The 27,436-nt window shown below is 50.7% G+C and overlaps 3 protein-coding genes across 15 annotated transcripts in view; 1 reads left to right on the top strand and 2 right to left on the bottom strand.

Moving 5' to 3' along the window:
- Positions 1–7,305, top strand: part of MPRIP (myosin phosphatase Rho interacting protein) — a 58,532-nt gene extending 51,227 nt beyond the window's left edge. For 8 of the 13 annotated variants that reach the window (XM_052680558.1, XM_052680562.1, XM_052680565.1 and 5 more), the window contains 6 exons: positions 849–1,008; positions 1,307–1,426; positions 1,570–1,656; positions 2,218–2,380; positions 2,766–2,851; positions 6,307–7,305. In XM_052680558.1, the coding sequence (XP_052536518.1) occupies positions 849–1,008; positions 1,307–1,426; positions 1,570–1,656; positions 2,218–2,380; positions 2,766–2,851; positions 6,307–6,378 (688 nt within the window). In that variant the 3' untranslated portion in view covers positions 6,379–7,305. Of the gene's footprint in view, positions 1–848; positions 1,009–1,306; positions 1,427–1,569; positions 1,657–2,217; positions 2,381–2,765; positions 2,852–3,118; positions 3,211–3,961; positions 4,028–6,306 lie in introns of those variants that run through there. The other 5 variants (XM_052680559.1, XM_052680566.1, XM_052680556.1 and 2 more) reach the window with 3 other exon arrangements.
- Positions 7,306–11,047: 3,742 nt separating this feature from the next.
- On the bottom strand, positions 11,048–13,242 carry PLD6 (phospholipase D family member 6). Its single transcript, XM_052680568.1, has 2 exons — positions 12,849–13,242; positions 11,048–12,404 (listed from the first exon to the last, which is right to left on the bottom strand). Exons 1-2 carry the CDS (start codon positions 13,240–13,242, stop codon positions 12,163–12,165), a joined length of 636 nt encoding a protein of 211 aa, XP_052536528.1. The 3' UTR covers positions 11,048–12,162.
- A 1,019-nt stretch (positions 13,243–14,261) lies between these two features.
- Positions 14,262–25,476, bottom strand: FLCN (folliculin). Its single transcript, XM_052680567.1, has 12 exons — positions 25,217–25,476; positions 24,239–24,518; positions 23,265–23,411; positions 22,363–22,584; positions 21,743–21,903; positions 21,089–21,180; positions 20,170–20,360; positions 18,931–19,044; positions 18,460–18,583; positions 18,039–18,170; positions 16,459–16,564; positions 14,262–15,680 (listed from the first exon to the last, which is right to left on the bottom strand). Exons 2-12 carry the CDS (start codon positions 24,485–24,487, stop codon positions 15,479–15,481), a joined length of 1,740 nt encoding a protein of 579 aa, XP_052536527.1. The 5' UTR covers positions 24,488–24,518; positions 25,217–25,476; the 3' UTR covers positions 14,262–15,478.
- Positions 25,477–27,436: the final 1,960 nt, after the last annotated feature.

The raw sequence follows: 27,436 nt of genomic DNA, 5'->3' as shown, positions 1-27,436 counted from the left end.
GTTGTCTTTCATGGTGGGGTCAGGCATCTGGAAGGCCCCTGGCTCCTCTGTGATTTTGGCTATGAGTTGGAGTCAAATTGGCCTTCACAGGGGCTTCTTCCTTCAGTCCCAGCTGCAACCGTAGGTTCCTGGTTGCCTTCAATTTGGGGGTTTCAGGGGCTCAGTGTCTCCACACTACCCAGTGGCAGCAGCTTTATGGTCACCAAATATGCAGAGGTGATGCTGCTTTTCTTGCTGCTGTTACATGAGGACAGCTGGGCCACATCTGACCAGGCAGAGCCAAAGTAATGAAGCCAACCAAAATGGTCAAATAGCTTTGTGAACTCTGATGCATCTACGTTAGGTGTGTGTGAGTGTGCAGGGTTGATAGATCTCAACCCTGGACATTAGGAAGTATTACTTTTCAGAAAGGGTGGTCAGGCACTGGAACGGACTGTCCAGGGAGGTGGTGGAGTCACCGACCCTGGGGGTGTTCAAGGAAAGGCTGGATGTTGTGTTGAGGGACATGGTTTAGTAGGAGCTATTGGCAATAGGTAAATGGTTGGACTGGGTGATCTTTTAGGTCTTTTCCAACCTTGGTGATTCTATGATTCTATGATTCTATGATCTCAGCCCCAGTTTTGTAAACTTGCCCACCATTTAACCTCCAGGAAGAAGGCCCTCCTCAGAGTTGGTGGCCAGGTACCAGTGTGCCAGGGAGGGAAGGGTTGGCTTGCTCTGCACTCCAGGTTTTTCCCAAAGGGAGCACACAGATCCCTGTCCTCAGTCCTTAGGTTGTGCTGGACGGGGGTGAGGTGCTAGAGGAAGAGCAGGAACGCGTGTGCAAATGGTCAATGTCTCTTTGGCAGGGAGGAGCTGCAGTCGGTGCAGCGGGAGCTGGAGGTGCTGTCAGAGCAGTATTCACAGAAGTGCTTGGAGAACGCCCACCTGGCGCAGGCGCTGGAGGCTGAGAGGCAGGCCCTCCGCCAGTGCCAGCGGGAGAATCAGGAGCTCAATGCCCACAACCAGGTGAGGGCAGGGGGAGCCGGGAGGGTGGGGATCGGCATGGTTTGCTTGGACGTGCTGATATTAGAGGCTTTCTCTAGTGTTAATGATTCTATGGTTCCATGTCATCATGACATCGTGTCATTGCTGCCCCAAGCTGGCTTCCTTGTGTCCAGGTGGGGTGAAGCTGTGAGGTTTGTGATAAAAGATGCCTGTGAATGGCTCCCTAAGGCAACAGAGAAGGCCCTAAGTGGGGCCAAGGAGACGTCACCATCTCTCTGCTGAGCCCTGGCTCATCCTGCAACATCTCCCCCTCTTCCAGGAGCTGAATAACCGCCTGGCTGCGGAGATCACGCGGTTGCGGACCTTGCTGACTGGGGAGGGTGGAGGAGAGGCTGCTGGGTCGCCTCTCACCCAGGGCAAAGATGCCTACGAGCTGGAGGTGAGCACCTTGCATTGGGTTACAGCGGGGCTTGGGGTCTCAGTTTCCCCATTTTGTACCAGGCAGTTTGGTTTTGTTGTCTGTGAAGGTCTTGGTGTTTGTGGTGTGTGCAGGGTGCTATCACGCTGCTTCTGTCCTTCCAGGTCCTGCTGAGGGTCAAAGAGTCAGAAATCCAGTACCTGAAGCAGGAGATCAGCTCTCTCAAAGACGAGCTGCAGACGGCACTGAGGGTAATGTCGGCTGCAGGACTGCTTCTGCATATCCTAAGGGCTGTGCTTGTCTCCCCTCTGTGTGCTTAGATTCCAGCTTGCTTCCCCCCGGATTTAAAACAGCATTTCGTTTTTGCCCTTAATTAAACTGAATACCTGTGTTGGTGTTGTCAACAAAGCCTCCCACAACTGTCAGCCCAGGACTTATCCTTTCTTCCTTCTTGTGGGAAAACATTTCCCTCGAGTGTTTTTTCCCTGTGCCTGTCATATCAGAGATCTGAAATGGCAAAAATAATCAGTTAGAGACCTCCCAACATTGGATCTGGTCCACTTTGGGCCAGATGCTGGACTCTGAGCTTTCTGTGCATCTGGAGTCCTGCATATCTGCTTGGTGCAGCTCTGAGCACGTGGCTGGCATCGCTGCCCGAGGCTTTGAAGTGCAGAGCAGGGGACAGAGCTCCTCGCTGGGTGAGCAGGGCTCTGCTCCTGCTCTGGCTGCTGGTGCTGAGCTGCTCCTCATGCATTCCCCTCAGTTCTGGCTGTCTGTCTTACGTTCTCGGGTTGTTTTTGTTCCTTTGCCAGGATAAGAAATACGCCAGCGACAAGTACAAAGACATCTACACAGAGCTGAGCATTGTGAAGGCCAAGGCAGACTGTGATATCAGCAGGTTGAAAGAGCAGCTGAAAGCAGCCACAGAAGCTCAGGGAGAGAAATCCCCTGTGAACACCACTGTATCGGGATATGGTCAGTGCTCTTCCAGCCGCTCTGAGCCATCTTTGGGTTCCTGGTTTAGCGTGTGCATCCTGGTGTCTGAACCCTTGTGCAGTACTTGGTCTGAGCACAGGGCTTTGCGTGGTGCTTTTTTTGCCATTTCACGTTGGATCCCACCTCTGCTCCTTGTGGAAACCTCACTGGGGCAGCAAGGAGTGGGCAGCCCAAGCACCCCCTCTCCCCAACCCCCATCCTTCCAGCCTCAGGAGAGGAAGCTAGTGGATCTGAAAACCCTTCTGCTACCTCCCACCAGGAGAGCCTTGTGCTGAGAGCCTCCTGCCCAGGCCTGGCTCAGCAGAGAAGCCCCCGTTCCTTGTAGGGGACACTGCACTAATGCTGTCGTTTTGCTTCTCCCCAGATATTATGAAATCAAAAAGCAACCCTGATTTCTTGAAGAAAGACAGATCCAGTGTTAGCCGGCAACTAAGGAATATCAGGTCAAAGGTGAGCTCACAGCTCTTCCCCTGCAATGCAGGTGGCCAGCGTCACTCTCCGGTGGGGATTTAAGATGAGAAGAAATGGGAAGGAGAAGAAAATGGAGAATTTCCCAGTCACCAGTGCTAACCTGGATGGCAGCTGGGAGAGCACTGAGCTGGCGGATGGGATGTGGTTTGCAGAGCCCACTGCCCTGGAGTGCCCTGATATGTAGGGGTGGAGCTGCTCCTCGCCTGAAACAAAGACAAAGTTCACCTGTTCTTTGATCTTTCACAGGTGGACTGTCCCAGAATTTGCTCCCCATTGTCAGTTGAAGTTTAGGTGGTAGAAAAGCACACAGCATTCCGGGTTTTGCAGGGTTCATCACTGTAAGATTGTGGGTCTTTATGTGGAACAGTGATGTCTGGAAGCTGGGCATATTTAACACACGCTTTCCTTGTGTGTTAACACAGCACAGATGGCCCTGTGTTTTTCTGGCCCTTCTGTATTGCTGTCGGTCCCAGATGCCAATAATTCTGCCTGGTGCTCCTGCTTGGCATGCTGGCTGCCAGCATTGCACGCTGCCTGGTGCTGTGGGACCACAGAGATACAAAGGGCACACAGAGCTGCTCACAAAGCATCCTCACACGTGGGTCAGTCAGCAGGACGATCGACATGGGCACATTGCTTTGCCTCTCCCCCCCCAGGCAGCGGGGGTCTGATGCTGATGTTGGAAGTGGTCGGGACCTGGGGCAGAGTGAGAAGCCAGCAAGCAGAGGCTTCTAGCTTGGGAAGCAGCTGGCATGCAGCTCTGCAAGCAGCAGGTGTCAGCGTGGGGTGTCTGTGCTGCCTCAAGTCAGCAGGGAGCAGCTCGGGGTGCACCCAAACCTGCAAGCTTGCTGTCCCAAGTCCAGGGGTTGGTTCCCCATCACCACTTCAGCTCAGAGTACTTATCTTGCTGTGCTCCCATGTGCTGTTGGTAGGACCCCCGGGGAAGGAGGGCTGTGCCAGGGCACTGTGCCTGCTCGCATCGCTGTGTGGGGGGGGAGGGGGAGGCGGCTGGGCTGCGCGGACGCCAATGCCTGTAGGATTTATGAGCTTTTTGTTTTGTTTTCTTTATTTTGCTTTCTCCTCCAACAGTCCGTTATTGAGCAGGTCTCATGGGATAACTGAAATGAACCCGAGTCCAGGTTCCCTGCCACGTAGGTAATCACACCGGCACCCACCGAGCGGCACAGCTGCCCACTGGAGCGGCCCTCGTTGCATGCACTGCTCACACCTCCATGGCAAATGAGAGCCCTTCTCTTAATGACCCGTTGGTTCATCTGTGGTGAATGATAGTATGGGAGGAGGGGAGGAGCATTTTCTCTGCTCTTCCTGGGGAATACGGCTTTCTCACCTTTCTTTTCCTCCCACCCTCCCCAACACAGCAAACAGCACGGAGTGGATTTGGACGCAGTGGGGCACATTTTCCTGTTGGCTTTGTTGGGAGTGTGGGATGCTGAGTGTGCATGCTTGAGTTGACTGCGCATGCCTCAGACTAAACTTCAACACCACGGGGGTCCCATGGAAGAACCTTTTTTGCTGTTAGCCAGGTGGAGGAGTGGATCAGTGCTGCCTGTAGATGCATTTCCCACTGAGGTCTGTAGTATGCAGTAGTGCTCCTGGGCTCAGCTGCAGAGGGGATTTTCAGGCTGCCCCCAGTTTTCTCTGTAGCTGCTGCTGTAGGTTGTTTGGGTGTTTCCTTGTCCAGTGACCTCGCGCTGCTCCCCAGTGTCCACCCACTGTTCATCACCACTTGGCACCACACATCCTACAGGATTCCAGGACCATCTAGCAGAATGGTGGGAAACGAGCATGATCCTAATGGCACAGACACTGAGGAACTGGAGCAGTAGTTAATTTTCCTGGCCCACGGTAAAGGCTGAGGTTAGGGAATGATGAAGGGATAGCTGGGGAGCCTCAGGGGCTCTGGTGGAAGATCCCCTATCACAGGCTTCACCCTGCATTACTCTCCCCTCATCAGTAGCTCACATTTCATTGTGAAATCCCTAAGGGCTGAATTTGCTGGAATCTGTACCGTGAGGCGGAACAGCCTAATGGCTTCTGGTGTCTGGTTCCATATAATTAGAAATCGAATGTGCAAACTGGAATGCATGGGTTGCTGCTCATTTAAACAGCCCAAAGCTGACTTTCTGCAGGAAGGGCATGCTCAGACTTGGGTCCCGAGAGGCTCTGCTGTCAGTTGGAAAGAAAGAATGCACTGTGTGAATGCAGAGCATTGCGATGCTTCGTTTCCATGCTGCTCCCCGATGCTGTTCTGTATTTGTGAGCATGGGGGAGGAATGTTAAAAACAGTGATTATGAGAATGAGCACAGCTTCTTAGCACTGTGTCCTGCCTTGATAAACCCATATTGAGCAAAACATGGCTCAGAAGTGCAAACTCTGTGATGACCAGGCAGTGCGGTCAAGGAAATGGAGCAAGAGCCCCCTCATGGTGGTTACACATTAGTAGAAGGGTTTCCATGTGGGTCTGTGCCTGCTGGAGCTGCCGTGTGCTGCAGAGTGGGTTGGTTGCAAGATGAGTGGTAAGGCTGCTGCAATTCTTGCATTGTATCACCAGGAAATGGCAGCAGGATGGAGGGAGGGCTGACTGCCAGCCCTGTGTGGCTCCCTGGAGTGACTGCAGGTTAAATCTGTCCTATCAGGGCCAGATTTGTTTGCTGATAGGACTGCACCCCTCATATAACTCTTCTGTATTTCCAAGCTCAAGCAACAGGAGATTGTATTAACAGTGTTGCTGAAAGTGTCAGCGTGGGGTGTCTGTGCTGCCTCAAGTCAGCAGGGAGCAGCTCGGGGTGCACCCAAACCTGCAAGCTTGCTGTCCCAAGTCCAAGGGTTGGTTCCCCATCACCACTTCAGCTCAGAGTACTTATCTTGCTGTGCTCCCATGTGCAAGGTCCCATGGCAAGGCAGGGTTTGGTTGAATAGCTCCATTGAATCTGGATGCTGAATCTGCCATCACATCCTGCTGGACCCAAAGAAGTGAGCCCTGTGTCACCCCATGCGGCAGGAAGGTTAGGGCTGGGTGATGAGAGGTGGCATTGGCACTGGTGACAAAATGCAGTTCTCGGGGCTGCTTGAGCAAATTGCACAGGTGGAGCAGAGCCTGCCCCGTGCTGCAGCCCTGCAGGTGTATGGCAGTGAGTCCTGGTCCCTGCGGGCTGTGGGATCGCGTCCCACCCGGAGCTCACCCCATTTCCAGCAGCATTAACCTCACTCATCTGCTTTGGTCCGTACCCGGTTAACCTGCACTCTCAGCTCCCTCCAGGCACCGTAACCACACCCCACGGCTGCTGTCTCCTCCAGCATGCCCCACTAATCTCTGGGATGGCCTCCCCCCCTGCTGCCCACATCCCCCCATCCGCGTGCCCCCTGCCGCCCGCCCCATCCCACCTCTTGTCTGTCTTTTTCTCCCTCCCAGAGCCTGAAGGAAGGCCTGACCGTGCAAGAACGCCTGAAGCTTTTTGAATCCAGGGACTTGAAGAACGACTAGCTCTCCCCGCTCCGCTTCACCACGCGCACCTCTCGGCTTGAGGCAGCACAGCACCAGCACCGTTCGTCCCACGCCGCTCACCGCCGTCCTCGCTGACGTTTGGCCCCACAGCTCCCTCACCACCCCCCTTTTCCCCGCTTGTGAGACGCTTCTGAGACTCTTGAGAGGGAGAGGAAGGGATTGGGCTGTGGGTTTTGTGGGTTATTATTATTATTATTATTATTTTTTCCCCTCTTCAGCGCTTTGTAGGAGAACCCTTCCTTTACTGTAAACCATTACACTAAGTGTCAGTATTAAGGCTCAGTAGCCTGTGAATAAGCTAGCTCCGTCGTACCAACGGCTTGGTATGCACGCAGGGCTGGGTGGCGGGGGCCATCCCTCTTACTACTGTCACGAGCCCCCAGTGCTCAGAGCACACCGGGAGCTTCATTTGCCGTTGATTGCGTCGACTGCATCTCTTGCACCTGCAATAGGGGAAAGCCTGTGGGATGCTGCCGGGGTGCCTGGAGGAGCCACGCCTGGCTGGCAGAGGACACAGTGCCCGGGCACCAGCATTGGGTAGGGGCTGCTGTGGGCACCTGGTGCGCAGGGGAGGGGGGGAAGCGTTCCTGGGGCCGAGCTGTGAGGTCACTTCTTGCCTCTCCTAGATCCAGCCCAGCACTGGTTTGTTGTTTTTTTTTTTTGCTGTTACTCCCTTCCTCTCATTGAGTCCCGTGTACGTTAGGGTCTGTGCGCATGTGAAACTCCCTTTTCCTAGTCCAAGGAAAGTAGAGTAGAAAGTAGAGCCAATAATGACTGAAAATGCACAGTGCTCAATGCATATAATGCTCCTTTTTTATCAGCTTCTTGAACTCAACTCTTCCTGTCAGCAGGGCAGCTCCTATTTTAATTCGTTTATCTTTTCCTGAAATAAAAGTCTGAAAACCAGCCTGTGTTTCAGACCTGCTCAGTCACAGCAGCTTCTGTATCGGAGCAGGCGGTGCCACGAGGTCCATAGGTGAGTGCAGAGCTCGGTGCTGGCTGCAGGAGCATCTCCACATGCTTTGTGCACCTACACAGCCCCGGCTGTGAGTGGGGTGAATCATTGCCCCATCGCTCCCCAGTCTGACACGGCCGCGTCACTTTGGATTTCGGGAGATTTTTAGGTGGAGCTGAGCTGATTCTTGACTTCTCTGTGCTCACCTGAAGCAGGTGTGTGCTGATTTGGGTCTCTTTGGGCATGGTGTGTGGCCAGCTGGGAGGTCCATCTGCAAGGATAGAGCTCTCACTGAGTGCTCCAGCAGTGCCACCAGGCATACAGAGATGTTCTGCGCTGCGCCTCCGTACCTGGCTGTGTGTGGGAATCCTGGAGATGGCAGCAGGGATCCTCAGCCACTTGGATATGAAGGCTCTTCCCTCTCCAGCAGGTGTCCACCCTCTCAGATGTTCTGCTGTGCAGCCTCACCCCAACCTGAGCTCACCGTAGTGTTCTCCATCATCCAAGCACTGGAGGAGCCTTGGTAGCCCAAGCCTGGAAGAGGGACTTGGTGATCAGGTGTGTGCAGGGGGCCTCTGCCAGCATCTTGTGTGACTGCAGGCTGGGTTTGGTGGCACTGGCTTGCACGGGCTTTGCTCTGCTCTTGGATGCTTCCATGCCCTGTGATCTCCTGGCACATGGAGCGAGGATGGTACGTGGCATCATCACTGTCACCACTCATCTCTCCCAAGGCTGCACTGGATACAGGAGAATGCCTTCCTCCTCTCAAGAAGCACAGTAGGACTTTGTCCTTCTCAGCCACCTGAGCAGAACATGCTGATCTCCCTCTTGCTATGTGGACTCCAACCATTCTTATGTTCCCCTGGAAAGCCTTGCTTTACTTTGCTGACTTTGTTATTTTAACCACGAGCACCACAAGGGCCACAGCTTGCTATTTCACTGCCCAGCGCATGGGAGCTGTGCAGGATGGGCACTGACTGATGCCACTGGGCACTGTAACTCCCTAAGAGAGGATGCTGCCTGCTGCACATGTGGTTGTACTTGTACCCAGCTCTGACTGTCATGCCTGGTGTCGGAGAACCATCTGCCTTCTTTGCCCAAATGGGAGCTTTCACCCTTATTCCTTAAGGCAGAGAATGGTGGATGTGGTGCAGCTACGTGGGTGCTGCAGGAGGTGTAACCCAGTGCAGGGAGACCAGTGCCAAATGGACTGACCACAGCTTTTGGCTCAGCACACATCATTGTGTTCCTGTGGTTTGTGAAAACAGGTGACGAAGGGCTAAAAGGTGCTGCAGTGGAGATGGAATTGGGATTTGCTGGGGTTACTGCTATTGGGGAAGCTTGACTTAATGCACAGCTGCTCCAGCCCTTCAGGGGGCTGATGGAAATGCCCTTCCCTGAGTTCTAAAATACCATGAAGCAAATTGGGGATGCTGTACCTTCCTGCAGCAGCACCATCTGCTGGGGGTGAGCATCCCATAAATGGGAACAAAACAGGAGCACCGCACAGCTGCACAGCAGGAGCAGTCTGGGGCAGGGCCTGGGCTCTCCCCTGGCCTCTCTCCAAAGCTGGTGGCAGCCCTCAGCCTCAGCGAGAGAGAGGGGAAGGGCAGCTGCAACGGACAGTGGGGAATGGGGTGATGGCTGGGGAGAGAACAAAGCTGGCCAGAAAAGTGATGGCAGTGATCCGGGGTTGTCTCGCTTCTCTCCTGCTCTGGGCATCATTCATCCTCTTGCCACTGAAGTGACACAGGTGCAGACAGTGCCTGTAAGAGATACTAGGACTTATTTTCATCTTCTGCATAAAATCCTCTCGCCCTCAGCACTGTAGCACAGCTCACAGCTGCTGCGTTCCTATGCTGCCGATGCAGAGCTGTTTGCTGTGACCACTTATGCACACAGCACGGCTTGCTTTGCCTTTCCTCTTCCCCATCCTCTTTTTTAAAAGCAAAAACGCTTTGTTACTCTCTTTTGAACGTAAATAATTTAAAAGCTGTATAGTATTCCAAGTACGCAGTGTAAATATTTGTGACTCAGAAATCAGCAGAGGGCTCTCGTTTGTGACAGCGTTACGGTTTTGATGTCACTGGCTGGGTGAGAGCCGTCACCCCCTGCCTGCCTGCCCCGCTGGGCTCTGCTTTGCACTGTTAGGAATAGCTTCTCATGCCTTTTCTGCTGCCCTACCCTTGAGTTTCGATGATACCTGTCTGAAGAATGCACACGGTCGGTTTGAGAACTGTAACTTTACTGCGCCGTAAACTTTTTTCTACCCTTGAACTGAATGGCTCCACCACGGAGCAGAGCAAAGCGTGGGGCAGCGCATGCAGTGCTGCGTTTGGGCTGTGTGCAGGTGCTGTGCAAGGCAGCAGGGGTTCTGCCAGGAAGGACAGCTCATCCTGCACGGACACACAGCCTGCAGCACAGCACTGCCCAAATGCTGAGTGCACCAGCGCCCAGTGCTGCACGCAGCCCCACAGCAGGGGATGCAGAAATGCAATGTGTGAGGACAGGGCAGGGAGGGGAGGCTCACCTCACAGCTGCAGCTTTGAGACAACCGAAAGAAGGCAGGGGTGCGGAAGCTGCTGGCAGAAACCTGATAAGCCCATCAAGGTGGTAGCAGCTGAAGGCAGCCAGCTGGCCGTGAGCTGGCAAGTAATTAGTGCAATTATAAACAATTGTTTTCTCATTCTTCCTTCTTTACACACTGACAGTGCACAGGATGTGACAAGAACACTAACTATGTTCTAAACCAGAGAGAGCAAAGTAAGTTGCAAGATGCTAAAGGTGATGGCAGGTAGGCGATAGATCAGAGCGCACAGCCCTTGACCCTTTCCTGGGACCTGGTGATGTAGATGGCTCCAGATTGTAAAGAATCAGTTATTGGAAGGGATAAAGATTCGGGGAGAGAGAAAGGAATGCTGCAAGTCTTTGGGTGGCATCAGCAGCGGTCAGCACTGGTGGTGCACAGCATAAGCCACTGCCCAAACCGCAGCCGCGGGACTCCTGCGTTGCAACACATGGTGCATCTGCCCTTGTACTGAGAGCTCTGTGCTCCTAATGGAAACGATGAGGGGCTGTGAGCAGGAGCTGAGCACAAGATTACGTGCCCAGACGCAGCAGCTGCCCCCCCCACTAACCTGCATTTGACAGCAGCGATGCTGCAGCATGCACACAGCACCTGTGCAGGTGGGGACGCTGCTGCTGGCAAACCTGCGGCTGGAGCCCAGCACAGGAGGCCAGGGAGCACAGCCGTGCTGCAGCTCTGGCTGTATGCAGCCCCAAGGGCCTCTCTTGCATCAGATCCATCCAGGAAACGATGCATCGCACGTGATTCCATTCCCTCTGCCAGGGGCTCCCGCTTCTCTGTGTGCACGAGTTCCTCGCCTCTTCCCTCCTCCTCTCTTCCACTCCTGTTTTATTCACTGCTTTTCGAGGAATCTCTGTTCCTGGTAACTGTTCTCTGTAATAGAAACATCACTTTTTTGTCACTGTATTTATTCCTTATACAGCCGTGTGCGTCATGCTAGGTTCCCATGGATGTAGCTGATCATTTTTATTTTGTAAATATAATTACCTAACTTTACGTAAACGATATCCTAATAAACTATTTTTGCACCACCCTTTGCATGCTGTCAGTGCAGCCTGTGTTTGTTCCAACGACGAAACGACGCAAAGAAAGCAGGAGGCAGAGCCTGAACGGGGTGAACTGTCTGCTTTTATAGTTACATTTCACAAAGAAAACACAACAAGTATAACTTTAACAATAAAATATTTAAAGGAGCATATATTTAAACCTGCTGAACCAGACTTACTACAGAATAAACCGCCTCAGCTCCTCCCCCAGCTGCTACATCACAGATACAATGCATGGTTTTGTCTCCCCACACCCACGCCAACTCTCTCCAACACAACAAAACAAACCCTCAATCCGATGATGTTCCCCCACATCCTGAACAACACCCTGTGCATCTCCAGGAACTTGTAGTGATTTGGATCTCGGAACCAACCAACTCACCAGTGCAAAACACTCCAGGTGATGTGGAGTTTGTCTGAGAAAGTGGCACGTTAACACTGCGAGGTGCAGCATTTGTAGGGAGCAGTTTAAGCTCTAACTGGATCAGCAAACACAGCTGCACTAAAAGTTGCAGGCAATGCTGCAAGTTACACTGCAGCTGCAGTTGCTCTTCAGACGAGGCCAACTGTGCCCACAGAACAGCTTCATTTCTTTCTGGGGACTCCCTGCACTGCACTGCAGGAAGATGAGCTGGCACGGCTGTCTGCTCTCACACACTGACACTGGAACTCTACTAACCTCAAACCAGAGGAAACTCACACCCAAACCAAAACTTCCCATTTCCCAGATTTCCTTCCACAAACTGTCAATAATTCACGCAAACAAAAGAACAACCACAGTGACATCTCCACCTACACAGCCCCCAGTTTTGCTGCAGCCCTCACAATCCTCCTTTCAGGGTACAGCTCCATCCCACAGCACCATGAGCTGGAGAACGCCCAGCTCCCTGCACAAGTCCTGAGCGCAGCTCAAACCTCACCTCCCCCATTGCAGGGCACAGCCACCAGCCTGCCCACAGCAGCCCATTGCTCGTGTCCTCACAGAGCCCATCAGCTGGGTCATCACTGCTCATTTAGCACACGAGGCACCTGTGGCAGTTCAGGGTAGAGAGCACTGCAGCTCAGGAGGAACTTAACGAAATTACAACCAGATGGGTAATACATCGATGGCTATGGATAATAATAAACCCCCCGAGTGCCATCTGTTCCAAGCCCCTCCAGCTCAGGGAAGCCACTTAATCATTTTCTTTGGAAAAAAACGTGTAGTTGCTAGGGTTGTACTCTTCCCAAATCCTTTCAAACTCATCCAGAAAAGGCTGCACGTACTCTGTGTCCTCCATGATCACCACGTTCTCCTGGTTGCTATGGATGGCCTCCATGGTCCAGTTGAGGGAGCCCGTGATGAGCAGCTTCTTGTCCACGATGGCAAACTTGTGGTGCATGAAGGCCACGTCCTGGTTGTGACGCACCTGGATCCCTACAACGACACGACAAGGACGTGATGGGCAGGGATGGCACCCAGCCCCTCAGCAACGCGAGCCACAAAGGCAGCATCTGGAGAAGTGCCACCAAAGGGAAACGACGAGGGGCTGCAAGGAGCTGAGCACAAGATACGTGCCCAGACACAGCACCCAGCCTGACCTGCATCTGGCAGCAGCAATGGCGCAGCATGCACACGGCGCACTGCAGCTGGGCACAATGCTGCTGGCAAACCCGCGGCTGGAGCCCAGCACGGGACACCGGGGAGCACGGCCGCGCTGCAGCTGTGCGCAGCCCCAAGGGTCCCTCTCGCATCAGATCCATCCAGGAAACGACGCATCGCGTTCCCACCAAGCGAGTGCCACCGGCTGGGCCCGGCACCGGGCACCGCGGCGGGGCCCTGAGCTCGCCAACGGCGGTGGCACCAGCGGCAGCAGCTCACCCAGCAGCCGCAGCACGCCGATCTGCGAGCCCCTCAGCGCCATGTACTGCGAGTCCGTCACGACGCGGACGCGGACGCCGCGGCGGTGCAGGACGCAGACGGCCCGGCCCAGCTCGGGGCTGGAGAAAGCGAAGAGGCAGAGCTCGAGGGAGCGGCGGGCGGCCAGCAGACGCCGCAGGAGGCGGCTGAGGGAGCAGTCCGAGCGGGGCAGCGGGCACGGGCACGGCGCGGGGCGGCCGTCGCGGCCCTCCGCCTCGGCCAGCAGCTCCTCGGTGCAGCAGGGCCGCGACGGGAAGAAGAGCACCTCGCGCACCGCCCGGCGCCGCCGCCGCGCCGCCAGCAGCCAGGCCAGCAACAGCCCGATCCCCAGCCCCAGCGCCAGGCCCGCCCGCATCGCCGCGGCCCCGCGCCGAGCCGAGCCTGGCAGCACGCGGCCCGCGCCTGGAAGCGGCCGGCCTGAAGGCGACCGCGAGCGCTCTGGGCGCGTGCCGAGTGACGGCAAAAGCAGCAGCCGTGCGGAGCTGCGGGAACTCAATGCACAGCACGCACAGCCCGGCCGGCCCGCGCGCGCCTCCGGAGCGCGTCCACGCGCCGCTCCGTTCGCTCGGCAGCGGCCCGCTGGGGTTCGCGGACTCTGGCGGCTGCCGCCTTCCTTCGTGCAGCCGTGCGGAGCCCATTGGGAAGCGCCGCCCGCTCCTCCCTGCCCGCTGCGATGGAAGCGCGGCGTGAAGCCTGAGCTTGGGCTCACCTTTCTCCGCACGCAAACACGGACGTAGGCAGGAACCGAGCGTTACGCGGCTTTAATGCTTGGAGGAACGATGCTTTAGAAAGCAGGCGGCTCAGCTGTCAGAACATCTGAACGCCACACGGCTGGCCTGCTGTTGCACAGCTCTGGACTGAACCAGAACAGCTTCGAAGCAGAAAAATTACTTGATCACATGTAAGGTAGCCCCGAGAGCAAGCACCAGCCTTGTACTTGAGATCCTGACTCACTAGTCCATGCTTTTCTATTTGCTGCTGCCATTTTTGTTTCCCTATCAGTGGACTCTACCCCATTTATTACTCAAAGTTTCCTTTCCTGTGGCTTGTGTACCTTTTCTCCCTCATTTCCTTATTGACGATGGGAAAACGCCTTTCTCGGAACCCTGAAATTAAATAACTGGTTGATTAACAGGGTAATGCTTTTTTTTTTTCTAAGTATGTTTGCTGTTTGAATATCCTGTCGTTATGTCCAGCCAAGCATTGTCAATTAAGTTAGCAGTAGCTCTTGTTCCACTCATGTAACAAACATTAAAGTTAAGAGGCTCTTAAATGCTGCACGTTAGATCTGGGCTAAGGTGCAGGAACTTGTGAATCAACTGCTGCTTCCCCCAACCCCAACACACACACACTTAAATCAAGACAAAATGAGGCTTTGTCCATTTTATAAAAATAGCTCTTAATGAGATTTAATGTCTGTCTCCATTTTACAGATGTTCCAGACAAAAGCAACCTGCATATTTTATACAGAACAGAACTGGTTACAAGTTGGAACACCGGCTCTGAGCTCCATTCTTGTCCCAATGAGAGCAGTAGGTCACCTGGTCAAACCTGCCTCGAGCTGGAAACAAACAGCTGTGGTAAGGTCAAGTTTTCCCAAGAATGATCCAGGACAAAAACGCCATGACTTCACAACAGAAACAGTGATTCCTTACAATGCAGTTAAGGAATGTCTGTTTAGGTCATATAAAAACTGCACCAACGTTGTCTTGAACTATTAAGCATTCAAAATGGCTACTATAGAGTTATATAAGAAGGGAGCACCTACAGGTTGGATCTGCTTAACTTAATTAGGTAGCTAGAAAACTATTTCTGAAGACAAAAGAACACACCAGAGGCCTTACCCTGGAGAGGTAATCTTCATTATTTGGAAGGTTTGCAACACAGGCAAAACAAGGTGTTGTACCCTCAGGAGGGGCGAGCAGACTGCATTTTGAGACTTGTAGTATTACAATCCTCCCTCCCAGACAGGATTTCCAAAGCAAATGCTGAAACTGTCTCAAGTCAAGACATAAATAAATAGAAGCGGAGTGACGGGACTCCAACAGGATCCTCCTGACTTTTGCTACAGCAGAAAATAGTCTCTTCATAAATCTGAGTGGTTTTAAATAATTTACACGTGATCCATACCCTGTGACATCACTTATTTTTTGGTTCTTGGTCTCTCAGACATTTAGGAGCTGTATGTGAGATTCAGAGAGGTCAGCTACATCCATTCCAGGAGTTCTGGATGCTGTCACAGGTCTCTGAGTCTTGCCAATGAAATCTGATTAAGCACCATAATGCCTTAGGATGACAGCACGGGATTTTAATTACTTCACGCTGATTCTTTGTGTTGCTGTATTTTAGTCTTGAGCGTGCAGGTCTAGGTTTAGAGTTTCAGGACAGACAGCAGCAGTGTTTATTAGCACTTATTAGTCCAGTCTCACAGCAATTAGAAAAGACTCAAGTGACTCTTCAAGTTAGTTTGAGGACCATTAGAATAGCGATGAGGTTTCACTGTCCTCCTAATGCACATGCTGCAGGCTCAGCAGTGGTAACTTGGGGTTCCCTGCAATTATCTGAAGGCAGCAAGTGAGGTTGGGCACCCTTTAGTTCCGAGACTCCGAGGACGTCGGGCTGCGAACTGTTGACATCAGGTGGGACTTGTATGTCTTGCTCAGGCCAGTCATCCAGAACTTCAGAAGCTTGACATTGTCCTCCTCTGCAGCTCCCAGAATGCTCAACAGTTTCTGGGTATCTTCCTTGGGTCTGCTGTCCACTTTGGTGAATTTAAAGAGGACCTTCACTTTACTGCAGGAAAGAGGAACTCCTGTCACCACTACAGTTCACTCGTGTGCATCAAACAGGCAATTTGAGCACTAACTGCAACTTCTCTCAGCACCTACTGCAACTACACATTAATAAATGTCTCAGCAGTATTCCACAGAGACTATTCTCCAGCTTTCAACAAAGGAAGTGGGGGAAGAAGGGCACAAGGGAGATCAGTTAAGGGGAATTAGTCATTTTCATTAGTAATACATGCGCTCCTACTCTTCTTCATTCTTGTTAGAAGTAAAATAATTAGCTCTGACAACTGGGAATCTCCCTGGGAGGCTCATCACTGCCCATCTGGCCTTGAGATAATTTCTCAACATCGTACCATTCTGTGAATTATTTCACATGACTGTTTGGTCTTCCTCTCTAACTGCCTGCATCTTTGAAACGTGCTGCCTGCAGGCACAGCCATGACATCTGTTTGGCACGTTCCCTGCACTGGAACACAGGGTTCATGGACAGGCTTATATGTTTGCATTCTTAATCCTCATCATGTGTGTAAGGCCGACAAGTATTGTCACGTAGGTGAACTCCAGATGCAAGAACTGAAGCGTAAAGGTTAAGAACTGCTGAAAGCCAAAGAAGAGAGGATCAAAGCAGAATTCTGACACTCTCATCTCCCATGAGTAAAGCTGACTGCTCTCAAGACTGAAGTAGAAGTTATCTGACTACAAGTTTGCCCTGTGCTCTAGTGTAACCATTGCAGGATTCATGCCAAAGCTGTTTCTCTGACTGCAGCAGGAGCAGTACTTACTTCATCCACTCCTCTTTCAGGCAAACAAGGCACTGATCCACAACATCTACAGAAAGGTTCTGGTTGGTCAGAGCAGCTTCGATCTTGTTCAAGATTGTAGGACCAACTGCAAGATCAGAAAGAAGGGAAATGGTGAGAAATAAATAGGATTTGCAATCTATAGGTGGTAACTGACAGCTTTGCTGGTAATACCAAGGACTGACCCATTGATCCTGAGTACCTGCTGGAATTACAGGTGAACACCTGTTTGTTCCACCTCCTAGTCTGTTACAGAGTCCTGGTTTGCACTCATTTCTCACCAATACTTTGACCTGGTGCATCAATGCAGTTTCTTTCTATATGCAGAAAGCTGAAGCATTAATAACAGCACAGCCAGTTTCAGCACAGAACATTACCTCTGAACTCATCACACCAAATTCCTGCTCAAGTCAGGAAGAAATCTACCTGTTCTAGAAGGTGAAAGAACAGGCCTCCACAGCCTGCCCTCGTTTCACATGTTTTTAGAGGCTATAAAAGATCATTCCACTAATACACCTCTGATCCAAGATGCAACGTTGAATTCTGTACAGGATCCTGGGACATGCACACAGGTTCAGGGGCCCTTCTTTATAAGGCTCACCTTTAAAATGAAGTTACAATGAGCTCTATCAATAGCTCAGTACATATGCAAAGCTATGAAAAACCTTCATGCTGTTTATTATATACATGCATACGTATAAATAAAAATATACATTAAAAAGCTAACCAACCTGAGGCATCCCTTTCCTGGACAACTTATAGTATTCCCTAGGAGTCTATTTTCCCAGCTCTCTATTGCCTAGTAAGCATGATGCTGTGATTAATGGCCTGTCTTGGACAATTTTTGTCCTGAAGCTCCTAGACACGCCATTATCAGATAGAAAATAGAAAGCTACAATTATGTACATTGGACCTACAGCAGCTGCTGGAGCTCAGAAATAACTCTGCAGAGGGAGGGAATCTTTGCTTTACACTGCACCTGAATGTTCAGTGGACAGAGTTGACCACCTGTCTGTGTCTTTTGAGACAGACAAATGATGCCAATGCGTTTAATTTTGGACTTCCAGAAAATACGAGATGGGTTGGACCTGACCAGAATCACATCGACTTGCAAGTGCTCAAAGTCACTGAACAAAGCAGGTAAAGGAAGGTCTGCCACTTCTGTATCACTCGTATCAGTCCATCGGGTGGAGTGTGGGGCACGATGAGCAGCACCACAGTCCTTACACGTTTAGCAGCTTAAACCAGAGACATTCAAACCGAACTGATGAGCACTTCAGGACAGAAAGTGCCTGTCATAGTTTTCAAAAGAATTTCCCTACAATTGCTACTGAATCCACGTTACAGAATTTGTTTCCCATTTCTGAGGATTAATAAGCAAAACGCTGATCTTCTAAACAGACTATGGTAGACATAACCTAAACAGCTGTAAATTCTCAGCCCCTGTCCTAGAGAGGTTTGGCCTTCCACTCTGACTTCCTCAAAGGCCAGCACATGAACGGCATAAAAAATGGTTAAAGATCAGGATTCTTATTTTATTCTTCAGGGTCCAAAGCACCCACCTCGATCTGCTGCAACAGGACTGCCACTGGTGACAACAAACTCATACTTGTTGAGGGACTGCTCATCTTCCAGCAGAGTTGGGTAGAGAGTGGAGCGGGTAGCAGCGCGAACTTCCACGAGGACTGCAAACTCTAGAGCAACAGGAACCCAAAACAACATTATCTATAATGGCCCAGATTCTAAAACACAGCTGCAAACTCTGCTCCAAAAACCCACAGTTCTGTCAGCTTACAACACTTGGTCAGTAGGAACAGGACTGTCAGCTGTGGTGCTGTTCAACAACTGATCAGGCAGGGATATGGGGAAGAGAAGTGCTGCATGAAGAAGGTTCATGCAGCATTTTTAGACTCTCTGATAATTCTTTCATGAAAAACATCAACACCCCTTTACAGAATACGAGATGGAAAGGAGAGTTCTTACCGGATGACAATATGTGGGCTGGGATTTGGACATGTGGGCTGAGCCCTAAGAAGTTACACCGATATGCCTCTTCATACTGATCGCTGTAGGGGATGATCCGCACACAACCAACAGGCAGCATGGTCTAAAGAAAGAAGGAAACTTGCTGAGAGAACCAGTGGATACAAATCAGCAAAGCAACTTTCAAGACCAGCCAAGAATTGGAGGACTGCTGATGGAAATATTCTGCTGATCAGAAGGGGAGAGGGGGGATCAGAAATATCTCACTCAGCTTGAAAGAAAGACTGTAAAGTTGCTATCTATGGACAACCACAAAATCCAAAGGTTGAACTTTCTTCTCCCCTCACAATCATGTAATTTACAACACATTTTCCAGAAAATGACACATTAGAGGCATGTTATTATGAAAGCTGGACCTCTCAAACATATGTAAAAACAAGCAGCCAAGAAAAAAAAGGAAAAGGTCTCTACCCGTAGCACATCAAAAGCAGACTGGACAAGATCCATGTCTCGAGCTTTCCAGATGACCTGGTTCCCCATCAGAACATGCCAAGCCAGCATGCGGAATGCTGAAGCCCCAAGAACCTGAAATGAAACCAAACTGCCCTGTTAGAAAACACCCAACAGAGGAAACTGTCTGGAACCGAAGAGCAGGACATGAAAATTTAGCAAACTGTGTGTGCTGACAGCAGTTCAAAACCCAGTACCAAGATTCAGTATTTCTCTGCCAGGTGCTAAAGATGTCAGACTCATGCAAAGTAATTTTTACCCCCTCTTACAGTTTCAAGAATAAACAGCAGCAAAGTGCCAACGTGCCAAGCAATGATCTGAGCCAGTACTGAGCACAGTAAGAGCACAGCTCAATTTCTACACTCTCTCAAATCCTTCAGCTCTCTGGCAAGATGACACGAATCAGCCTGCTTCTTGGCCTAGTCAGTGGTTGTCAAGATAAATACAGACCTGCTTGGAATGGAACTGAATAACTTCTATTAGGAGATAACTTTCACCCATTTCTCTGATCATGTTCATAACAGTGATTCTGGCATGAAAGATATAACAATTTTCTTAGATAAGCCTCTAAAGGTGGCTACAAGTTGCAATATGGTGCAGTTTAATAGCTTCTAGCATTCCAAATTAAGAGAAAGGAGGACAAGTGGCAGATAGAGATACAGCAGGTAAAAAACATAGGAGCTACTTGTCAAGAGCATCCAGGTAAACAAGCTGCTGTAAAAGTAACTGTGGGTCTTATGTACAAAGCCTTCTCCCTCAGAGTAGCTGGAAGCACTGCTGACAAATCCACACAGACTGAACCATTTGTTCTGTTGCTCCCTTTTTTTCCTTTTTTTTTTTTCCTGAAACACTTTTGTTGTAAGCAAACAATGCTTAGCTTTGAACATGCTGCATAACCTCTGCATTTACTGACACTGCTTTTGGGAAGGACAGAAGTGCAGAACTTGAGAGAAATCACATGATCCCATCCACATGACAGATGATTGGAAGAGGCTCAGGACAAACAGAGCGTGACCTCAGAGACAGCCAGAATCTCAGAAATGCAGTTAACACTGTTACTGCTACGTAGGCACTGCCTTGAACAAGAAACAAATGCAAACTGCAGGAAGGAAATGCATCCTTTTCAAAACACAGCATTGGAAGAATGAGAAGTTATTAGCTTGTGAATTCAGAATCAAAGTCAACTCGTTCCTCTCTCACCTGCCTCATGTGCCTGAGAGAGCGGAAGACGGACAGCCTCCTGTGAGCTACATTCCACCTGCTGCAATCCGGCATCAGGGACGTTTCAGGAGAGCATTTAGAGAGCTCCTGCCCTTCTGCAACATCTGGCTGGGAAGAAGGCTTCTCTTCTTCCTCAGACCCATCCCAGCCTTCTGACTCTTCCTGGAGGTCTAGCAAACAAACAGACAAAACCAACCTGAGTTCCCATTAAAATTGCTGCTATCTAGGACTGGGAATTACCTGAGAAGTGCCTACACAAACTACAGATAACTGTTTTTGGCTGTATGTGGAGAGAGAGCATTTGGAACACAGTAACTGAAAACAACAGCGTTACAGCCTTAAAGTTTTGCACCTCAGATATAAAATCACCATTGGAAGGTCAACAAGGAACGTTCATCTTTTACAGAACAAAAGGTTGCATCCCCCAACCAGCTGTGCATCCTCTGTGCTTGCTTTAAGGGTCACTGCCACAGCTTTTTGCAGCTTTCTTTTCTAAATGGAGTAATAAAATCATTAAATATGAGAAGAATTTAAAATTCTTTAATTATAGAAATTTGGTAGGACAAAAGAGCAAGAAGAAAGCTCCATATTTTGACTGCAAATTCCTCTGGTTATGGAGATTAATTGGGAAGGCCAGCCCAGAGAACAATAATGACAATGATGCAATGTTACTACAAAACAATAAACAACATAAGTGCATGCAGAGAGCCTACAATGCCAAAGGCCTTGATTTCACATTCCTGGCAGTCACAGGAAAGCACATCAGCTGCTGCAGGGCTACCATTAAGGTGAAGTCCAAGACAGACAGTTGCACTTACTATGCTGGCAAAAGATTTTGGTGTTTTACCAGTCACAGCATTCCTAGAGGATCTTCCAGCTCTGGAAACTCTGACCTCACCTGCAAGTTTTTCCATCTGAACAAGGGTGTCTTCAGTTGGAGCTCCCTCCAGAAGTTTTTCTGTGAGTCGGCTGCCACAAGCTTTCAGAAGCCTGGAGACATTGAAAAAACAAGTGGAAGCAGCATTTATTAAGCCTGCTTGCTAAGTGACACAATTTAGAAAGCAATCTGTGTAACAAAATATTCAACCATTAACCAGTATGTGTTTCTTACTGACACACCTACGTGTTCCTTTGTCCCAAGCACCAGTGCATCTCACAGCTGCAGTTGCACAAGGCCTTTCAGTGACTGAGCAACACATCTATCCCCATCCAAATCTCATGCCAGCACTGCATCCCTCTCTGTGGCATCTTTCCATCTGATGAGCAAACACACTGAGGTCTGGGAGTGTCTTTTCTTGCATTTTTCCTTATTTTCCCCTCGTACTTCAGTTTTTCCATAGGGAGCTTTACTTCACAGCAACAAGAACTACTTCTGTCCTAAAGCCACCGTGAGGCTTTCTGAGCTTAGCTTCCTCTAATTCAGAGCCTACTTCGCAAAGTCCACCTTACTGCATCAAGAGAAACAACCCAAACATTCCCACCCTTTCAAAAACAAACAGCAACATCTTCTTTGTGAAGGAGGCCTAGAAGCCAGGAACACAAGTGGCATTACCAAGCAAAGGAAGTGTGCAAACATGCCCACAGGTTCTCGTCGTTGGTCAGCGATGTCAAGGAGCGGGCTGCGTTGCCGTTGCGCTGGTGCAGGAAGGGGGTGAATGCTGTGTTCATCCGCTGGGCTCGCTGAGGGCACCCAAACTGCTCTGCTTCAAACACCTGCAGCACAGGAGGAGGACAGCTGACAGTCTGATAGAGTGCTGACAGGAAACTAACATCACCAAAACGCTAAGGAACAGCCACTGGTGAAAGGGGAGCATCAAACACAGTCACTCGGATGCACTGCAAATAATGAGGGAAGGAAAAAACACCTCATTCTTAGGTTGATTAACATTATCACTGAGTAACACATCCGCTCCCAAAACGTTGCCCTTCACTACTTTGGGTACTTAAATCCTAACGGAGCTATCGTGTGGCAGTTTGGAGTCTGAAAATCATCACAGATGGCTTCAAAGGGGGCCTGTCCCCTCTCTCCTATACACCCAGATACACGCCGCCCTTTTATTCCTTAAAGACCAACCTGACTGCAGTGAGCAAGAGCAGCTTTTGCACTAAGATGCAAAGAACCTCACAATGCTGTATCAATGCTGAGCCAAAAGGACTCACTTGCTGACCCACCTTCAGTGCTTTGCCCTGAAGCTCATCGATGATGCCTCTGATTTTTCCCAACAAGAAAGGCCATGAGTTGATGAGGTAAATCCGGTCCATCATGATCGTGATGATGCTGTACCAGCGCTGGAAACCTCGGGCCAGGCTGTCTTTGATAAAGAAGGTGTGGCTGAACACAAAACCATGCTGTTCATCTCCAAAAAATATAGGCCCTTCACGTCCTGGGCAGACCTGAATGGAAGGGACACACAGACCAAACAAGCTCAGCTTCATGAGTAATGAACTGCAGAACTAAAGCTTGCTGCTATTTAACAGACATTAGATGAATAAAATAAGCTTGTTTTTGTTTTTGTTTTTTTAAGGCTACTATCCAAAACCTGTGGTCAAGCAGACCTCTACAAACATAATACAGCCTTCATTTCAACTTTATTTTACAGATTTAGCTCAATTCATCTACAAAATTGTGGAGAAATCACAAGAAATTGCTGATCCTGGCACAGAAACACCAGCCTGCAAGGCTCTCCCTCCACTTATATGAGATGCTGAATGTTGGCAGTCTGTAAAGGCCAATTATTTCTCAATACAAAGCAACAGATGCCAGCATTTTTACACAAACAATTTATCAGTTTATATTAAAAACACACAAACAAGAATCAACCAGCAATAAACGCACAGGAGTGAAAATAAGAAAAACTTCTGCATCTCAGAAATGAAGAGGAAAGCATCGCCCAGGCTATCAAAGATCACCCTTAAAAATTCCCACCAACCCCAGAACAAACAGACTTCACATCTTTCTTTCCACCTCCATTCCCTCCTTCTTCCAGACCGTACAGTGCAGCAAAGCAGCACGTTGGATTTGAAGCAGTGTGTGAGGCCCTAAACAGGATTTCTTCCTGGATTGCCAGAGTTACCTCACAGCTCAGACTGCGGACGCAGGCCTGGCGCACAATGCTGAACAGCTGGGGATGGTTGGGGTGTTGGTGACTGACATACTTGATCGAAGTCTCCTTGTCATGGCTGACAAATCCGGGATGTCCTCCTGCAAGAGAGCGGCAACCCTGAAGACAGAAAAGCAAATCCAAGCATAAATGAACACGCAGATGGCTGAGGTTTCCACCTGCCTCTGCATTTTCCCTTCAAAACGTAGCGTGACATTATTTACACACACAGATATCAACTCAGGCATTCAGAACGCAAGCAATTTGAGTCAGGATCAGCACTCGAACTCAGATCCTCAAATGGCACTCTGTGCAACATACGCTGGTTTTACACTCGTTAATTTGATGGTGATGGCTCTGCAAGCACTACAAGTCAGTTAACAGCACCTGTGTAACCAACTGGCCACCAAAAGCACTGGCCATCACCTAAAGGAAAGCAAATAACTCAGATCAAGTAGCTCAGATCAAGTGCTAATAGTAGCCACACTAAAGAACAACTGAGAACGTAGATTTTCTCTACCATTCTAATAGCTTTGAGAGGTTTATTTTTTTTCATTGCTTTTTTCATTTTTTTTGACATTGCTGCTAAAGATTACTATTATTACTATTAATCAGTGTTAGAACCTGGTCTAATGAAGCAAAAAACCCTCGAAGCCTGAGGGAAGCATTTATTACATGTGAAAAATCACAGACATAAGGCTTAAAAAGACCTCAACAAAGGATCTCGCCAAAGTCTATTTGCTTAATATCAGTTCCTTCAATTTCTGCCACGGGTCACTGCAGTTTGTAAGGACTTTTTTTAGTACCTTCAGTTACATGAATGTATAGGAGTAGTTCACGTGTGTTTTTCCTTCCTCCTAAACACAGCAATTTGAACCGGAGAATCCAAGAGCCCTTTAGTAAAGCAAAGAAGCACCGATGGTCTGTGTACAGGTATTCACACTTGCCTCACACATGTCTGACTTCTTTGGCCCCGGACTGCTGGAGTCAGCACTAGCACCTTCAGCTGGGCTGTGTGAGCGGATCCTGCTGCTCATCTGGATGCCTCCTTCCTCCTCTTCCGCTTGCTCATTCTGCCCAGAGATATCCCCGCTGCCGGCGCCTTGAGGGAGCGGTGAGTGTAGGACCTCAGTGCAAAAGAGGGTGCGGGGACCGTGGAGCTCACAAAAATGGCAGAGGGCAACAATAGCATTCATAGCGAGAGCTCAGCACATCCGTCAGGGTCTCCTGCGGATGAGCGATAAAAAATATATATATATATATCTAAATATCAACTGGTGACTATAACAGCTGTCAGAACAACTCCTGGGCCTGCTGGGTGTCAATGCTGATCTATGTCCTCCCAAGAGCTGCTCAGCCAGAGCGTCCAGCACAATTCCACCCTGCGGTGTGCTCATATCTCAGGCTTTGACAGGACAGGCCCAGAGCACGACAATCACCCAGCATTTAGACACCTCAGACTTTGCTGGGATGGGACCAGGCAGAACCAATGCTTCTGTGCTCAGCCATCCTTAAAGACCTCCACGCAAATTTGCCTTGGCCAAACTGATGGAATGGCTGAGGTGAGAAGGGACCTTAGAGCTCATCCAGCCCCACCCCTGCCATGGGCAGGCTGTCCTCCCAGCTCAGGCTGCCCAAGGCTCACCCACGGCCTCGGACACCTCCAGGGATGGGCACCCACCGCCCTCTGAGCAAAGGATTTCTCCCTCGCATCTAACCCAAACCTCCCCTCTTCCAGCCTAAAGCCGTTCCCCCTCGTTCTAACGCTGCAGGCCTATAGGCCCGCCAGGCGCTGCGTGCCCAACCCGGCACCCCGGCTGCCCCCCGGCCGGGCCCAGCCCCGCTCAGCGCCCGGTTCCCTCAGCCCCAACCCAGGCCCAGCTCACCCCCTGCCCACCCCCAGCTCCGCTCCCCTTCCCGCTCACCGCGGCTCCGGGCTCCCCGCCCCGGCCCGTCCCGTGGCTGCAGGCAGCTGACACACGCTGACCGCCGGCCCGTACCATCCCACCGGGCCGATGGGGGGTGGCTGGGGCTGAGGGCGGGCAGCTCCCCGCTGTTCAACCGCCGCCGAAGAGTGGAACGAGGATAGAGACAAAGCGGGACGAGGACGCAGCTGCCGGCCGGACGCGGGCGGGCCGCCAACGAAGCTTTCGGTGCCCTCTTCCCCCCCGCAGAAGCGGGGATGACCGCGGCCCGCACCGCCCTGTCACGGGGCTGGGCGCAGCCACTGCTCGGAGCGCAGGGGGGATGGACAAGAGAAGTGCCTGCCGACCCTCCTTCCCTCCCACGCTATGCCCCGAACTACCGCCGGGTCGAGCACAGAAGACTCGAACATTCGACATCCAGGGCCCGGCCCTTGGCCGCCGCCTGCGCTCCCAGCCGGACGCTGAGGGCAGAGCGGGGTTGCTCTCCCCCCCCGCCAATTCCCCGCCAAGTGGTGCGGTCCGCGTCGCGGTCACGTGACCGCCAGCCACAGGAAGGGGCGGGCAGGAAGGGGATCGTGCGCCTGCGCAGTGCGCTCAGCCCGGCGCTGAGGGGCGCCGCCATCTGAGGGCGCTAAACTTGGGAAGCGGGGGGGGCGGGGAGTAACGTGCATCTGCCTTTAGCGGCAGCTGGAAGCGCACACGGGTAGCTCCGATCCGACAAAGGGAGCAGACACCTCACCTGTGTTAAAAGTAACACTGTGCTACGATGTTGGTCCTCTGTTGAGCAGCTCCAGCGATGCCCCAAGGGCTCAAGGTCTGGAAAAGGACAAAACAGCCCCTCGACCTGGAACCTTTGGTGCTTTCCAGTCTCAAAATAAGCAACTGCTGGATTTCTCCACCAACCTTTTTACACTGGGGATGATCTCTAAGATTCAAGTCCTAAAGGCCCTTGCATTACAACAAAGTCATTCTGCAGAGCACATCTGGTAATACTGCAGGGCAATTGAACCCTGAGAAGCAGCAGCCAGCGCTGCTAACAATACAGCACAGCTCTGGGTACCAGCAGCCACGTGTGGACTAAAACTTGACCTTCTGCTGAAGAAAACAATACTCAGCTGGTCAGATCGCAACACGAAGATCAGCTCTGAACATAAAAGCTGCAAATGTCTGATCCAAAGTCCATCTGATTCCAGAGCCAATGCTGGCCAAGGGCCCGTAGCAGCACTTTCCAAGAAGACAGACTGTGGGCACAAAAATGAAACTGCTTGTTCTACTTGTTGAGAGCTCTGAGAAGCCACCAGAGCAGTTCCTGAGCACAGAGCAGTGCGGGACACGGACACCTAGCAGCCTCCTGCTGCCAGCCACAATCATGTCCTGAGAACCAACAAGAACAAAAGACCCTCCCCAGAAAACCTAGAGAAAAAATGCAAATACAAAAGCCCTACTATCTCATTCTTTCAGGCCAACCATTTAAGACAAACTAAGAATGACTCATTTGTTATCTTTATTTTCCAATAGTACATTGAAACAACTTGTCAGGACTAACCTCCTCAGCTGGTGTGGCCATGCAGAAAACAATTCCTAAGTTACACAGATCACCTATGACAACACACACAATGGGTTGCAGTTGCACTGTCTAGTAGAGGTGGGAAGTTGCCTGGAAGGAGGCAACCTGAGTTATGCAGAAGCATGTGGTGCGATGGCAGCACTACAGGTGTGTTAGCAAAGGTCAGTAACTAGGGCTCCCCTGTGAAACAAAAACAGAAGGGGTGCTTGTATGCAGATTCTAGCCTTTTTTCTTTAAAAACAAACCAAAAAAAACTTCCACGTAATTTTATTACCAGCTAAGCATGGCTGAACTGGACCCCCCTCCGGTGGCTAAGAACTGTAGTTGCAAGTCTAGGGCTCCCTTTAGAGCTGCACTTTCTCTCTTTGCCAATTACGATGCATGAAACTGCGAGTTAGATATCAAAGCATGCACTCAGGATTTTGTGAGCACATCTTCCAGCCATGCACAATGAGAAGAACTAGCCACAGGCTTCTGAGAGTCCGCAGTTCAGAGAAGCATAGCACACAGTGTTCTTACATTTGATCAAGGGTCCTTCCTTGCAATAAATACAAATTAAAACCGGAAAGCTCAAGTGTTCTCAAAGCGTCTCAGCTCACCACAGCCCATGCAATTAGTTCCAAGACATGAAGGAGCTTCTTCATTAAAAAAGC

Source organism: Tympanuchus pallidicinctus, unplaced genomic scaffold (assembly GCF_026119805.1).
Source record: "Tympanuchus pallidicinctus isolate F22 unplaced genomic scaffold, pur_lepc_1.0 scaffold18, whole genome shotgun sequence".
NCBI lineage: Eukaryota > Metazoa > Chordata > Aves > Galliformes > Phasianidae > Tympanuchus > Tympanuchus pallidicinctus.
Note: the sequence above shows the minus strand (reverse complement) of the source record. Positions and strands in the feature narration are given on the sequence as shown.